The sequence below is a fragment of the Mustela nivalis genome (assembly GCF_964662115.1).
Source record: "Mustela nivalis genome assembly, chromosome: 4".
NCBI classification, from domain to species: Eukaryota; Metazoa; Chordata; class Mammalia; order Carnivora; family Mustelidae; genus Mustela; species Mustela nivalis.
This window is the reverse complement of record NC_139023.1, coordinates 33,089,959-33,106,884: the sequence shown is the minus strand read 5'-3', so window position 1 is coordinate 33,106,884 and position 16,926 is coordinate 33,089,959. Positions and strand designations below refer to the sequence as shown.

At 40.3% G+C, this 16,926-nt stretch overlaps 1 protein-coding gene across 26 annotated transcripts in view; it reads left to right on the top strand.

Moving 5' to 3' along the window:
* Positions 1-16,926, top strand: part of LIMCH1 (LIM and calponin homology domains 1) — a 329,186-nt gene that overhangs the window by 291,880 nt on the left and 20,380 nt on the right. For 14 of the 26 annotated variants that reach the window (XM_082728805.1, XM_082728795.1, XM_082728804.1 and 11 more), the window contains 5 exons: positions 2,362-2,452; positions 3,650-3,813; positions 8,075-8,180; positions 12,373-12,413; positions 14,988-15,068. In XM_082728805.1, coding sequence (XP_082584931.1) covers positions 2,362-2,452; positions 3,650-3,813; positions 8,075-8,180; positions 12,373-12,413; positions 14,988-15,068 — 483 coding nt within the window. Of the gene's footprint in view, positions 1-2,361; positions 2,453-3,649; positions 3,814-8,074; positions 8,181-11,525; positions 11,601-12,372; positions 12,414-14,984; positions 15,069-16,926 lie in introns of all 26 variants that reach the window. The other 12 variants (XM_082728814.1, XM_082728802.1, XM_082728812.1 and 9 more) reach the window with 3 other exon arrangements.

Below are 16,926 nucleotides of genomic sequence, written 5' to 3'. Positions count from 1 at the left end.
CCCTCAGCTTGTTTCTCAGAGTTTACAGTCTCTAGTGCTTCATCTCCCCCTCCAATTTCCTCCAATTCACTTTTCCTTTCCTTCTCCTAATGTCCTCTGTGCTATTCCTTATGCTCCACAAGTATAAAATTTCTTTGTTTTTACAGAATTTGGTAACAGTTTCCACCAATGCATTCACTAGAAAGAGTTTTCATTTTGTTTCATTGAAACACAAATTTTGATTTATGAGTAAAATACATGAACTTTTAAGACACCAATAAATTCATAGCTTTTTGAGAACCTGTGGGGATATTTTATAACATATTTAATAATGCCTTTGCTGAAACTAATTTTAATATTTATCTTAAAACCATTTAAGATGTACTGAGTATTTCATACATATTTTAAAAATTCAACTTTAGCCCTTTATAATTAAGACACTATGACCAAGAAAACATAGTAGTCATTAATTTGTTCTCTTTGGTTGTTGAAGTATATTCTAGTCAGTATTTTATCATCCTTCCCACTGCTTTTATGAAGCAACTACTATAATATTAGTTGGAGAATCTTAGAATTACTCTGGAATCAATTGGCTCCCAACTAAAGATAATGTAAAATTACATTGATTTTGTTTTCTGAATCAGAAAGCAATGCATTATCGGTGAACATTTGGAATACAGAAATATATTTATAAAGAAGTATTCCTCCAAAATTAAGCACATTAAAAACAATCACTCTAACATGTTAGTATATTTCCTGTATTTTACAAACATTTTTATATATGTATTAGCAGGTATATTTGTGTATAAACACAGCATATATAAAGTCTTGCATATGTAGGCATCAACCTGGATATACAGTTTACATTTTTTTACTTAACACTAGATAGTAAGTATTTTCACATATAACTTATTGTTTAATACCATGATGCAATTAATGACTGCGTAATATTTCCTTCTATGGATACACCATAATTCATTCAACCATTCTCCAATTGTTGGACATTCAGGTTGTTCCAAATTTTTTTAATGTTATAAATTTAATGAAGCATAAAACATATAAATGGAAGTACTTCTGAAAGAGAGGAACACAGGCATAAAAGTGATGAACTGAGGTATTACTGAAAGAGACGACTATGATGGTGATGTGCCAAGTGGATTAAATAGCAAGATCCAAGTCAGAGAGACCCCTAGTGGAAGGACATGGAAGTCAAGGATCAACTCGGGCCCTAGCTTATAGAAACAGAAAGGAAGAGATGGATATGAAAACTGCTGGGACGACTGGGTGGCTCAGTCATTAAGTGTCTGCCTGGGCTCAGGTTATGATCCCAGCATCCTGGGATCGAGTCCCACATCAGGCTCCCTGCTCGGTGGGAAGCCTGCTTCTCCCTCTCTCTGCCTGCTTGTGTTCCCTCTCACTGTGTCTCTCTTTGTCAAATAAATAAAATAAAATAAAAACTATTATGCTAGGACCAGGACTTGGCAAATCATGAACACTCATAAGATATGAGTCAGGAAACTCTTCAGTTTAATTTGTGCACTGGGGAGAATTAACTTCATAAATAGAAATTGCGAGATTTGGAGGAGGGGCTTATTTGAAGGTAACTTAGCATGCTTACCATGACACCAATGTGCCAGACTGAAGCTTCGATGGATGCTTGGGCTGGAGATGAAAGTACAATTCATAAATGGGTAGAGAATGTAATGATGAATGCGTGAGAATAATTGATACATTTGAGGGTCATTCAAATGTGATGGAAAATAGTTGAAATTTAGTAGAGAGAGAGAGAGAGAATGAGAAATCAGGCAATAGCGTTCTTGAGAGCCCAGAGTGAAAGCAAACATCAAGAATAAAATCCACAGTGCCAGGAGTCAGAGACATCGGTGCTGAAGACAAGCTACTGAAAGGTTAATTGTAACCTTGATTTTTTTTTTTTTAAACTGGTGATATGACCCTAAGCCAACTCCAAAGGCATTTGGGGGCAAGTAGGTGGTCTCTATGATTTTGAAAATTCAGTGGTGATGGGAGAGGAAGAGTGGGATGTGTGTCTGAGGTGGTCAGAGGAGGTTGGGAGGCAGTGGGTTCATGTGACCTCATGTGACTCCTCTTCTCCTTCACAGACTAGCTCCTTCCAGCCAATCCAGCTTTTCACCGGAAGGCTACCTAGGAAATGGAAAAAGTATGAATTCATATAGGCACTTTACCTCATTGGCCTAAAAATTACTATTCAAAAAGAAAGAAAGAAAGAAAGAAGGAAAGAAAGAAAGAAAGAAAGAAAGAAAGAAAGAAAGAAAGAAAGAAAGAAAGAAAGAAATCTTTTACCTTTTAGAACTTTCAAAGAGATAATTTATTCAAAAGGGAAAAAAATCTTTGTCTTTTCAGGCAGCCACTGAGGAAACTGAACAGAACAGTCAAGAGGATGTAAATGATGGTGAAAAACCACAGAAAGGGAATACGGAACTTGCCCCATCAGGTTTGTTCCCTGACAAACTGGTTTTAAGGGAGATCATGGTAACTGTTAAGATACAATGGGAACAATCCAGAATTTCTCCCACTGAGCCATAGAAAGATAGTAAATCAAGGCTCCATAACTGGTGTGATTGTGCTGCCACCTAGAGGCTTCCTGGGGAAATCTATGACCATGTCATTTATTTTTCCTGTGGAAACAGGAGCCCATCCTTTTGGCTACTGTGGTATTTTTTGTTTTTTTGAAAGTATTTCTCCGTCATCAAAAAGGTTATATTTCACCCAAATAAATGATGCTGAAAACTGAGGGTCCTATTTTAACACACAGAACATCATTAGATAATAAGGCTATAAATCAAAAATATATCATAAAATAGACGCTAAAATGAAAAAGCTGGTCAATAGTTTAAAAGAATTAAGTAATGCCCCCCATATGGACAGTGAGTATGAATAGAGACCCACTGTTCCCTAAAGTTATATTTCTCAGTACTTTTAACGCATTTCTTCTCTTGGCAAGCCTAAAATGCTCTTTCCTTCTTCTAAATACAAAATTATTTCAAAATAATTTAAAAAATTTTTTTAATTTTAAATTTTTATTTTAAAACAAATTTTAAAATAAATTAAATGGCATTACTAAAAATTTTAGCATATACTTTTTCAAACTAGAGTGTACCTCCACATTTTGATACACGCCCTCACTCTAGACTATACCTAATTCTTCCTTATATATCAGAGAACACTTGATTTTCATTGCATTATACGTGCCCCACGATCCTTATCACATTCCAATTATGAAAATGTACTGTTGAAAAGGAGCATTGAAATATGAAAGAAAGACTTGGGCTGCCACTCAGCCCTTTGGACAGAAACTGTCTTTCAATGTTCTCCTACTCAACCCATCTACTGTAGTATTTTGTGTCAACATTTTGTTGGTTCTGAGACTCTTATTAAGAATTTAAATTTCCCCTAGTGGGGCCCCTTGATGTGTTTTGTGTTGTGTGATTTCTTTTTTTCATGTCTTGAAAGAGCCTAGAAAATTCTGGCATCTCAGGCTCTTTACCACCTCTCATTGTACTGCAGTCCACCTTTCTACGGCCGAGGGCAGGATGCGTGCTCAGCGGACTTTGTGGCATGGCAGGAAAAATGGTCCCTTACATGGTTCTGTTTTTCTTCTTTATGTTTCTGAACATAACTCTATTTCCAGAACCACAGCATTTTACAACAACCGTGACCCGATCCAGCCCAACCGTGCCCTTTGTGGAGTTTTCCTCCAGCGCCCAGCTGAAGAATGATGCACCAGAAGAAAAAGACCAGAAGAAAGTGGAAGATGAGATGAGTGGAAAGGTGGAGCTGGTGCTGTCACAAAAGGTAAAATACGTGGTGGTCTAAAGCAGTTAAATCCAGGGGGCCTGGGTGGCTCAGTGGGTTAAAGCCTCTGCCTTCGGCTCAGGTCATGATCTCAGGGTTCTGGGATCGAGCCCCACATCGGGCTCTCTGCTCAGCAGGGAGCCTGCTTCCTCCTCTTTCTCTGCCTGCCTCTCTGCCTACTTGTGATCTGTCTCTGTCAAAGAAATAAATAAAATCTTAAAAAAAAAAATAACGCAGTTAAATCCAAAGTCAGTGTGGCTTCACGAGGTAGCTGGTTTATGATGTGAGCGGTTGTAAGTGGTGCTTGTTCATAATGAAGATTTAGTTTCTCTCCGAACCTGTGCCTGTCTTCAATCTGTATTTTTTTTCCTGAAAAAAAAAAAAAGTGTCCCTTATAAAACGATGCAAATGCATATAGAGAGATGTATGCATCAGGTCCTATTGGGTGCTCCAGCAGACCATCATAGACTGGGTGGCTTGTAAACACCAAAAGGCTATTTCTCACAGCTCTGGAGGCTGGAACGCCAAGGTCAAGGTGTCTGGTGAGAATCCACTTCCTGGTTCACGGATCTCTGTCTTGCCGTGGCCTCACTTGGTGGGTGGGGTGAGGGAGGTCTCTTGAGTCTCTTATAAGTTCATGAATCACCTGTGAAAGGCACCATGTCCTCATACCACCATCTTGAGGTTTAGGATTTCAGCATACGAATTTTGGAAGGCCACAGATAGTCCATAGCTATACATTTTTGTAACTTATAGTAACGTGTAGTCCGTAGCTATACATTTTTGTAACTTATAGTAACGTGCATACAAATGTAACAAATCTATCAAGTAATATATGTAAACCTATAAAAAATAATATATAAATTTTTAAAAAATAGAAATAGAGCAACAGAGAGGAAAAAGTCACTGAAACCTACCTCTATGAATAACCATTGGTGTATACCGATATGAATGTATCCATTCAATATCTTTTAAATTTTATTTTAAATAATTTTTTAATTATGCAGGAATATATACATTTAAAGAAAAATGGAATATAAGTTCTAAAGCTTTGCAGTTAGATGTTAGTTTCCTGTGCATGAAGTTGCTTATTTGCAGCTTACGAAACATTCTCTTTCCAATATTTACCTGTTTTATAACAATGGTGCTTCTGATGCCTCCGGACCTATATAACAAGGAAACTAGAAAATTATTATTCTGATATAATGAGTTTTAATGTCTTGTTTTTATTAAATTTCTTCCTTGCTTGGAGTCTCATCTCATTCGTATTAATTTGGTTTCTTTTTTTAAGGCACAGTCTAAAAGTCTTCATCTTTTATGCCAGTCGCTCTCAACCTTGGTTGCCTTTTAGAATTTAGAAACACCAAGCATGCTGCATAGCAAATAAATCAGAATCACGGGGGGGGGGGGGCAGGGCCCAGGCATCTGTATTTTTCAAAGCCCCCCCCCCAGGTGATTCTGGTAGGCCACCAAGGTAGAGAACCATGGACTGGCACACTGGCTTACTCTATGTGGTGCTATTCCAACTTTAAAAATTCATCCTAAGTTGGGCTGTCACTTGAGAGTGAAAAACTGACCCTGTCTATCTAGTTCCAGTTCATCTATCATTTACTTGGTCATATTGACTGTGCACTTAATAGGAGCCCGGCACTGTACCAGATGCTGGATGTTCAACAGTGAAGGCCTAGCCCCCGACCTTAAGGAGCCGACCGTGCTCTTGTCCTTGTAGAGCCTTGAGAATGCCTATTGCTATAATGCCCTTGGGGATTTCAGACTCTAGTTATTCCCTACTTTTATACATACAGGATAAAAGAATGGTCTAGATGTCTGAAAGGAGGAACTCAACTGTAGGAAGACATTGGGGACAGGCAGGATTTCCCCCCTTTGGAGATTTGTGTGTGATCCACATTATACTTGTAAACATTATTTATGTATCATTCTTCCAAATGGACTCCCCCCCCCCCCACTTAAATCTAAACTGAAAGGAAAACTGTATCATTGCTAGAGAGTTTTGTGTTTTTTTTTAATGAAACCAAGTAAACACAATAACTGAAGAATATGCATCTGGGTATCTCATCTGTGTGGTCTGTCTTTGGGCCACCAGTGTCATGTCTACCATACTATGGAAAAAGTTGTTTTCAGGGATTCTTTACTTTGTGGGTGTATGGACATTTGGCATCTGGTAAATAGTATTCTTTTTTTTTTTTAAAGATTTTATTTATTTATCAGAGAGAGAGAGGGAGAGAGAGCGAGCACAGGCAGACAGAATGGCAGGCAGAGGCAGAGGGGGAAGCAGGCTCCCTGCCGAGCAAGGAGCCCCATGTGGGACTCAATCCCAGGACGCTGGGATCATGACCTGAGCCAAAAGCAGCTGCTTAACCAACTGAGCCACCCAGGCGTCCCAGTAAATAGTATTCTAAAGATAGGAACTTTAAAGCATAAAATACCCAAGATTACCATGTTTTCCTTAGTATCCAGTGATATTAAATATATACCCCCTATATTCTCTTCTGTGGACTGCAGTTAAGCATCTCTACTAGTTGGTTGGCAAGTGAACTAATGGTCTTGGAATCCAGTACTTTTCTTATACCAGATGAATCCCTGCCCTCTCTTTTCCCTACTGTGGAGTTAGCTCTTAGAAAAAGAGAAAAAAGTGATCACTTTTGCAACAGATTGTGCTTTCTGACTTCACTTGTGAGTGTTCCCTTTATCAGACAAAGTGCCCGTGCTCACAGGCTGACCTTTTTACATAATGGTGATTTTGAGCATTTCTGCTATTACCATTCATTTACAATTGAGCATTACCGAAACTTTTTTTGCCAGACTCAACGAAGGAGGAAATGGCATGGGGTTAAAATTTGGAGGTTGTCAACTTTAGTAAATCTAAGCTTTTGCTTTTTTTTTTTTTTTAAAGATTTTATTTATTAATTTGACAGACAGAGACCACAAGTAGGCAGAGAGGCAGGCAGAGAGAGAGGAAGGGAAGCAGGCCCCCTGCTGAGCAGAGAGCCGGATGTGGGGCTTAATCCCAGGACCCTGGGATCATGACCTGAGCCAAAGGCAGAGGCTTTAACCCACTGAGCCACCCAGGCACCACCTAAGCTTTAGCTTTTGCTGCATGTTTAACATTGAAGTTCATTTGGCCATCTGGTTGACCCCTGTAATGCACAATGAGGCGATTAACTCTGTTTTCTTCAGGATTCCATTAGGGTTGAATGTATTATTCATAAAGAAAAATAAAATTTTACCAAGAAGAAATTATAGACATTAAATCATCCTGAGAACCAAATCACAGATCAGCTTATGATGAAACAAGCACTCTACAGCTTCAATTGCCTTGTTGACTATCAAATTAGTCTATTGGGAGCAGAGCCACCAGCCAGAGTGAATCTGAGAAATCTCTGTAAGCAGCTAAAAAGACATAAACTGATACAACCAGGCCCCTCCCTCAGATCTTTGCTCAGAATCTACTGACTTATTTTAGACATCAGTTTAGTAATCTGCAATCAGTTGATTGGAAGCAACGAATCAGAAGGAAGATACTTTTACCAAAGGCCAGACTAGGGAAAAACAAAATAAAACTAAACAACAATAAAAAAAAAAAATTCTATTTCTATAAAGCAAACATAAGAATTTTTAAAGCCTGTAATTTTGGAACTATTTACTATAAGGACAAGTGGTCTAACATGCCTCAAAAATCTCGTAATGGCATCATTGCTATGACCCTAGTTGATAACAGTTATTTAAATGACACTTCTTTGTTTTTAATGTGCTTCATATAAGTTTGTGTGAGGGCTCTGTAGTGTCTTGAGAATAATGTCCATTAGAAAGTGATATTATTTTAATATTCAGCACTTTCATAGTAAGATTTTTTTTCTTTCTTTTTTGTGGAACACCTCACTGCCTAACACTACAAAATACTGTATTATGTAGTATCAGGAAGAGAATATGTGATTGATCAATCAGAAAATGAGACAGAGTAATGTACAATCCCAATGATGGAAGAGTATCTTCTGGGTTTGGAGAACAGTGATCATCATATTTTTATGCTCCAGTTTGATTTCTCTGAAAAAAATCTGCCTCCATATTAATGTAGAAAGCACAAAGGGCTTTTGGGGAAAGGGTGAACATTTCCATTTAAAAGTCAAATGTTTGGTTTACTGAATTCTGTAATAGCCATGAGTCCTTAAATTTTATTTCACCTGTGCATTTTTTAATGGACAATATTTTTAATGTCTCTGCCTCTTTGCCCATGATCCAGGTGGCAAAGCCAAAGTCACCAGAACCAGAAGCAACCCTGACGTATCCATTTCTGGACAAAATGTCTGAAACCAACCAATTACACTTGCCAAATCTCTATTCTCAAGGTAAAAAGAAAGAAATGTTTTATTTAAGTGCTACGTACTCTGCTGGGCTCATCTATAGTAAAATAGTCTTTATTTTATTTTATTTATTTAAATTCAAGAACTAACATATAGTGTATTACTAGTTTCAGAGGTAGAATTTAGTGATTCTCTCACTCGTATGTGGAATTTAAGACACAAAACAGCGGATTGTAGGGAAAAGGAGGGAAAAATAAGACAAAATTAGAGAATGAGACAAACCAACTGAAATATCCTTTATTTTAAAGGAAGATTACTTCCTTTATGTTAACATCCCATTAGCCGTGGTGCTTGCGAGAGGCCATAGTGGCTGAATTAAGTCACTTCAGAATGGAAATCAGGGAGTTGCACTCTATGTTTGACCCAACCAGGAACCCAGTGGCCAAAAGCATTTTGTCAGCAGAATACCATAGACACTACAAGGTCTCTGTTAAGTGTTTGATACCTTAAAATAATTTTATTGACTCCAAACTGTCAAAAAAAATTACAAACTAAAAAAATAACTTCAATAAAAAGTGTATCATCCTAATATTATATCAACTTCATTAATTGTTAATTGTCCCATCTTTATAAAATAGTCATTGAATCTGACGATTTGACTTTTTAGAAGAAAATCAGATTTTATTACCTCATAATAATTCCTGGGTGTGTATGATGATTACTGAGAAATCATTCACAGTCATAGATTAAATATGTTCCACAAATTCCCCAGGAACCCCTTAGGCCATGTATAGGTTGTGAATTCAACCCTTTATTTACTCTTTAAAAATCCTACTTGAATACCTTTATCCTTATGAAACACTCAGGTGCCCACAAACACCAGAAAGAAATGGGGTCGGGGAGTATCCTGAGAATTCCATGATTATTCTTCAAAACAGATAGACCACTGGGGCTTCCTGATCTGAGTTCTTTCTACAGATATGAAAATGGCTAGAGTTGAGGCAAGAACTGTGAGGTTTTTGTTTGTCTTTTTTTAATGTACTCTTTCCAACACATTTTATAGATTTATCAGTTCAGGCAAAGAGAAGATGGTACGGGGTCATTGTGGCTGGGGATTTATTTTACTTTCCTTTTTTCAAGGATAGGCAGCCATTTTGGGGCCGCCATTGGCAGAATCTGGGTTGACTTCCATTAGCTTTAGTTGAATGCTGGGAGAGAAGGTGTGCTCTACTTGAGTAACAGGAAGTCCTTGGGAGGGAATTAATTAGTACATACACTGATGATCATTTGTTTCTAATTGTGGGAACAAGTTCAATACTGTCTTCAAAGCATTTGTTTTAAATTTGTCAGCCCTACTGTCCTGGAGGGAATTGACAAAAATGAAATCTCATAACTGGGTCAGCAATTGACCATATTTAGATAGAGTTTAATCCTGCCCCATTTTTCCCACTTTTTAATTGTGCGGATAAGTAACACAGAGAGGAAGTAGGTATTTTAAGCCATCTTAATTAGTTTTGTTGTCTCACACATTTTGCCACCCTGTTACATTTTGATTTTATAAAATGTGTTGTCAACGAAGGGACTTTCCATTGTGCGTTAACAAAGTGGAGTGACAAAAAAATAAAATTTGGTAGCCCTAGAGCATCTCGAAGTTTAGCCTTCAGGAGAGAATTATATTTGGCGTGCACCTGTTCTGTGCTCTCGTCTGGTTCAGGGAAGCCGGAACAACAGCTGCAGTTTCTGGAAACAGAATGCCCAGGTTTGAGTTCTTGCCTGTGTGATTCTTAGCCATGTGACCCTCCCCACCAAGTTGTCCTAATCTCTAATCATTCCCTGTGAACTGTCGAAGGGAGATCACAGAACTCCCAACCTCATAGGGGTCTTGGAAGAAGAGCGTTTAGCTCCACACCTGACCCAGAATCAGCACTAATAATACAATCTGGTAGTCTCAGAGGAATAGCAGTAGGAGTAGAGTTACAGAGCCAGATGCCAGGCCATAAGAGGCTATTCTCAAATGCTTTTCTTAGAACAAGGGTGTATGTTGCAGAGATACGGCCCTAAGCGGTCATTTGCAATTAGGAGTGTGGGCCCAAGTTCCCCTCAGGGCTGGTGGACACACAGGTCTCTGGGCTCCGCTCCTCCAGTGTCTGGGGAGGTCTGGATGGGGGCCAGAGGATTTACATTTGCAATGTAAACTTGAAAGACATAATTTGTCTTTTATTGGGAGAGGAGGAGAGAAGTACAAGACTTTTCCCAGATATACAAACTCCATGGGAATGGGAGGTCCAGGGTTCCAGGTACGGAATGAATGAGTCATGGGAATGGGCATGAAAGGCACAGCACAGGAAAGAGTCACTGGTGTTGTGCTTGCACTGTGTGGCGACAGATGGCAGCCACACTCGTGGTGTGAGTCCGTACTACAACGTACTGCACAGAGTTGTCAAGTCGCTATGTTGGGTACCTGAAACGAATGTAACCTTGTATGCCAACTGTATACTTCAACTGGAAGAGGTCTGTGGACCTGTAAGTGACTAGTCTGTGGTCACACATCAAGTCCAAAGAAGCTGTAGGTTGGGATAAGGAATCCTGGAGCCATACCATATAGTCTCTCCTCTAGACAATGGCATCTCCCCCGTGTTTATACACATGTCTGTTTATAGACTGATTATACCAGCTACCAGCTATATTTCACAGATTTCCCTTAAACACACACAATACACATACACACGTAGTCTTTAAATACTCTGAAAACATTCATAAAATACATTTGAAGGTGCCCGTTTTCCTTTTCTCCACTGTCTCCCTACAGTTCAAAGATATATTGGTGTTTCTGGAAAGTATGTGCTCACTCTAAAAACCGCTGTCTTTATCCACCCTGAGAATGACATCCAAGCGCACAGAACCCAGTTTAGGGATGCAAATGCTTACCGTGAACTTGTGTCTGTCCAATGCCGCTGAGTTACAGATCAGCTGTAACTCAGTTGATGCATCCAATAATCATGGAACTCATCTCCGCTGTCTTTTGTACTTTCCTGGTATTCTCCAAAAGCAATGTAAACTGTGCATTTCACCCTTGCGGAACATGTTATCCTGTCATTTGAGATTTAACATGTTAACAGTTCCACCATTAAGTATGAACCTGTAAAATAGCACCTAACACCAAGGGAGACAAGCCACAGCTTGAACTGTTCCGTGTCTGCTGGCTCTTGCCCATGTCTTCGGGTTTCGAACATGTTTTATTGAGATGTATTGTACTTTCAGATTCACTCCTTCTCAATTCTTCTGTCAACTACCGCCAGACCTCCTTTAGTCCTTGGGAGTCTGGTTCCGCTTGGTCCTCACCCCTGTTCTCACGGTTTTCTGTTTGTTCTGTTCTGCCATCTGATCTAGAGTCCCCTGGCCCTGCCAGCATCCCGCTGAGAGTTCAGAACTCTTGGCGACGTTCCCAGTTTTTCTCCCAGTCAGGTAAAATGCGTCCTGGGGAGCTGTATTTCCTCTGTGCAAAAATCCATGTTGGGGGCAGCCAATAATGTCTGGTATTTTTCCTCATTTCTGATTGCAGAAAAACAATGCTTACTTCTGACACACAGTTAGCAAAGAGCTCGTTCTCTGATAACCACTCCGCTTCTACTTAAATTGGAAGGAAATTCGTAGAAATTTTTGAAGGAAATTTGTAGAATTTTTCTTTGACGCTAAAAATCTAAGGAAATAATATTCAGCTCTTTTTTAAAAAAAAATAGGCATTCAAAATCATTTTTTTGTCCTCTTCTCTTTTTAAAGAAAGGTTAGAAGCATTTACCAGGAATTGGTAATGATTCTCTTGTTAACTGTGTCCCTCTCTTTACTTCCTGGATGATGTCTGGCCTCTCTCTGTGTGATAATTCTCCATGTCAGACAGTGAGGGAACCGGGCTAGCAAGTGGGAAGAGGATGCAGGGGGCATTAAACACCAGCACCTACAGTTTTTGCTTCCTATAGTTTAGTCTCTGGTGCTAATTGATGTGATCAATCATACTACACTTGTTATAACTCCTTTCGGTGATGGGTACAAATTGCTTCAAGGGTCTGCTTTATTATGATTTTCTAATGCTCTTGGCTTACAAAAATATATATATATATATATACATATGATCTCAGGCTGACATAGGAACCACATTCCACTCAGAGGACCAGAGAAAAATACTGTTAGAAGCTGCTCACGTTGCAGACTTTTTCTTTCTTTTTTTCTCTCTGTGCAGTGGATTCTCCAGGCAGTGAAAAGTCACCTGTAACTACACCTGTAAGTAGCTCATCTTAAGGAGTAAGATGATGCATTGAGTGTGATTTTAATTTATTTTTATTTATAAAGTATTTGATTTGCTGAAAGCGGGTCCAATCAAAAACAGGCTCAAAGTGATTATAAAAGAATAATTAAAAGGCATGTGTAATGCTGCCAGGGGAAATTTGAAGAAAGACACAGATTATCCTTAGGCAGAGTTGTGATCATGCTTAGAAACAAAATGGTAAGTGAGTCGGGAAAGTAAAATCTAATGAAAGTGACAATCGGAATTAGTATTAAAACATGCAACTTATCGAGGCGTTCAAAATCATTTTTTTTTTAATTGAGGACAGTGCTTGTACATGGTGTAGTGTTGGCTCTGGAACTCTCTGGAAGACCCAGGCTGTCACTCTCTCTCACCTGCTGTCTCCCACCACACTCAGTAGTAAGCTCCACAACGTGGGGACCCTCGGCCACCTGGTATCCCTCCCTGGCCCGTATAGGTCCTCAGCAAGTAGTCACCAAAGGAAGGAACACGATCGCTTTTCTTTCTTTTGTGTATCACAAAGTATCTTCCTCTTTGTCTTCCCCCTGCAAATGCTCACTGTTTTTCTTTTAAACAAATATTCCCTATTTTCTCCTGCGCTGCCTAGTGAAATCTGAAAATTAAATAATTCCTAGTTGTCGCTCTTGTTTTCCTCCTGGTCTCCCTATGGCTTTATTCACGTGACCACATCCTTTTTCCCAAGAAGACAAAGAAGGGCCATGCCCTTGAGAGAGGTTCTGAACATTGAAAGTGCTTCCAAGGTTTAGGAAAATGCCAGGTGGAGACAACCTCTAACACCATTAACTCCAGATTTTTTATCTGGAATCCCATTTGGATGGCATTTTATGGTCATCCCAGGAAACTTGGGAAGTTTTGAATTATGTACAATTAAATAGCTTTTCTCCCACATAACATATCAGAGCCTTTAGTCTGCAGTACGAATCCCAAGAGTGGCGTATAGGAAATACATTTCCCTATCCTGTTGGCCCACCTTGCCTTGACTTTTGTGGGCGTCACCCTAACTGCAGGCACCACGGCAAGGGCATCAATGGGGTGTGTGTAAATACCTTTTCATATGTGTAAATACATTAAAGTTGTCACTCTTTATATTGTTATAAATCGAGCAACACCCATGGTCTGGCTTGCGTTCTCAGCCTAAAGACACCTCCCTGGGCCGGCCCAAGGTGAGCTAGCCCAGGTATCTTGGGCAGTAACAAGACTCATGTAAGCCTTGGCCAGGACTGGCCCTGTCCAGCTTCTCAGGCAGCCCAGGTAGATAGATTCTGCCTGCTCCCCGTCCTGCCCCAGACTCCCCCCTCCTCCCTGAGACCCCCTCCCCTCATCTTGCTGCTTGTCTCAGGATTCCCAGGCAGGCAGTTCTAAGTGCCTCCCCAAGCCAGGCCCATCAGAACAGAGGGAAGAGAAGAAGCGCAGTTACTGGGGAATGTGGTTTGCCTTGGTGGGGAGAGGTCAAGTTCAAACACTGCAGTCCCCACCCCTTCAGGAGGTTTCCCAGAGACAGCTGTGATTTCTCTCCCCGGCTCTGCTTCCTGTATTCTGTATTGTGGGGGTGCACTTTGGTTCATGCCTCCTTCTCTCATTATTCCTGTTAACTCACTTGGTGCCAAACTCACAAAGACCTTTTTACAAAAAAAAAAAAAAAACGCCTTTGGGTTTGAATGAGGGCAGAGACTCCCTCCTTCCTGGATCACAGGTGATGCTGGTGAGCATTGGCCCTTGAACTAACCTGATGGACAAACACAGTAGCAGTATGAATGCTTAGTGCTATAGGGCAGCAAACACCGATTGTCACAAAAGTCCGCTCTGCCGAAAACAGCGTCCCCATGTGCTGGGACCAGGACCCCTATGCAGAATGAGGGTCTCAGGCTCAGAAGTGTGAATAGGTTTAAGAAATCGCTAGGATAGCATCCTTTAGTTCGATTGTGGGTCACTAATAGCACGATGGCTTTACAGAATTTGAAAACAGAGCCAACAATTCACGAAGGAGAGTTTCATAAAGTTTTCATTTAAGCTCGTGATCAACCACACTGCTAAACTTCCACCAGAGGAATTTGAAGCTTAACACAAATTTTAATACCACTTACATATCATGTGTCTATTTCAAACATGAGACAGAATGAAGGGTAGCATCATTCACATACTGACAGTAATAAAGAATGATTAAGAAAACAGAAAAAAAGAAAGAAAGAAAGAAAGAAAGAAAGAAAGAAAGAAAGAAAGAAAGAAAGAAAGAAATCGCTTCTGAAAGAAAGGGAAACCAAAGCCTTCCCCTGCCAGGGGCTAATTACACCCATGTTTTCATTAGCCCCAAAAAGGGTCACAGCATCATACGGGCCTCTTGGAAGTCAACCAAGGAGGGATGAAGATGAAAAAGTAGTTTTCGTTGACAAAGAGGGTCATTCAGTATGTAAGGGCTTCTGCTTCCGCTTGTCGGTCTAGTGCCGGTCTGTAAGCTGATTGTGTCCCTTGCCCCGGCCTGGCCTTGAGGACATGGCTTAGCCCTGATCACAGTTTTATTTTCTAAGCAGTTTAAGTTCTGGGCATGGGACCCAGAAGAGGAGCGCCGGCGACAGGAAAAATGGCAACAGGAGCAGGAACGTTTGCTTCAGGTAGGACTGGGGTCACTGCTTTGTTGTTGTTGTTGTTTTTCTATTAGATGCTGCTCCTTTAATTACTGTTGTTATTAGATAAATTTTTAGCACAGGAAGTGCATGGAATTAGATGCTTCTCGGGAGCTACTGAGTCTAAGTTCATTTTTTGTCCATGCAACAAAGTATCCTGTGTCTAATTCCCCTTGCTGGCGGTTGCACTGATGAACACAGTGAAAAAAAAAAAAAGCATGTGAAGGGATGAGCGCTGGGCGTTATATGCAACTGATGAATTACTGAACTCCACATTGGAAACTAATGATGTACTATATGTTGACTAATTGGATTTATCTAAAAATAAAAAGTAAATTTTAAAAAAAGAAGAAAAAGCATTTTACTTTAAAAAAAAGAATCCTAGGGGTCACCTGGCTGGCTCAGTTGGTAGAGCATGTGACTCTTGATCTTGGGGTCGTGAGTTTGAGCCCACGCTGGGTGTAGAGATTACTTAGAAATAAAATCTTCAGGGGCGCCTGCCTGGGTGGCTCAGTTGGTTAAGCAACTGCCATCAGGTCATGATCCTGGGGTCCTGGGATGGAGCCCCACATTGGGCTCCCCGCTCAGTGGGAAACCTGCTTCTCCCTCTCCCACTCTCTCTCTCCCTCACCCCCCCATACACTCATACTCTCTTTCTCTCTCTCAAATAAATAAAAATCTTAAAAAATAAATAAAATCCTAAAAAAAAAAAACAAACAAGTATTAGGGGCCAACATATCCATTCGTCACCTCCTTAGCTGCCAGTCAAATTCCAGTCCAAGTGGGGTGGGAACGAATTACCAAAAAGCTATTTGATAGCATACATGTGAAATAAAATTTGGCCTGGGTCTTGTTCCTTATGTAGAAATATTTGCTCTGCTCCTTGAGTAAAGGCTGATAAATTTTAATTCTAGGAAGGTTCTGGGAGTACATGATCAACTGCTACTTGTTTCAAGCCAGTTTTGTAGAGTAATAATGTTTCAGAAAATAACCTAGCAACCCTAGAAACTAACCAGAGTACCTGGATGTGCCAAGAACTGGCATATTTGTTGGTACCTGACGTATCCTGTCCAGTTCAGTCCTCATAAAACTCTTCAAAGTAGGTCTTATTAGTCCCATTTTGCAACTGAAGAAACTAAGCTTCAAAGAAGTTAACTTAATTGCTCAGGGTCACACAGCGAACAGGTAGTTGTTGAGCCTGGTTTCAAGTCCAAGTCTGTAGGACTTTAAAAGTCACATTCTCTCTGCTGCATTCCCAATAGTACTGATTTTACTAAAAGATCATAAAGGGGAAAAATGTTAAATCTCATTAATTTTGATGACTTTACACTGCTTTGTTTTACTCCCCCCACCCCCTTATCTTTTTGCTCTGACTCTCTTGGCTTAGCTCCCAGGGACTGGGAGTACTGCAGTGGGGAGGGTTTGAGGCAACTAATTGTCATGGGCCTTTAGGTCTGCCCGTTAAGCTTAACGCTTTTCCCAATTGCTAAGGGGTAAATACCAACCAGATTCAGCAAAGTCCCAGGGCTGTTGGGACTTCGGGTCCATTGGGAGACCCTAGACCAACCCTGGCCATCTGCTAGTCCCTTGAAAACCAGATGCCTATTCCCCAACTACATGGTCAGAGTCAGAGTCATGGCGGTTTATACCCTGAAAGGTGACCCTGGTTACTGATGGAGACAGATGTATTTTTGTCCCACCAAATTGTTACCCAGTGTGACACTGCAGGGTTGTGGGCTTTGTGACAAGGCGTTTGTGTGAGTGTCTTGGTGTGTGCAGGGGTCTGTATTGGGTATGCATGTATGCTGGTGTGTGCACATGTGTACCGAGGTGTGGGGGGCGGGGC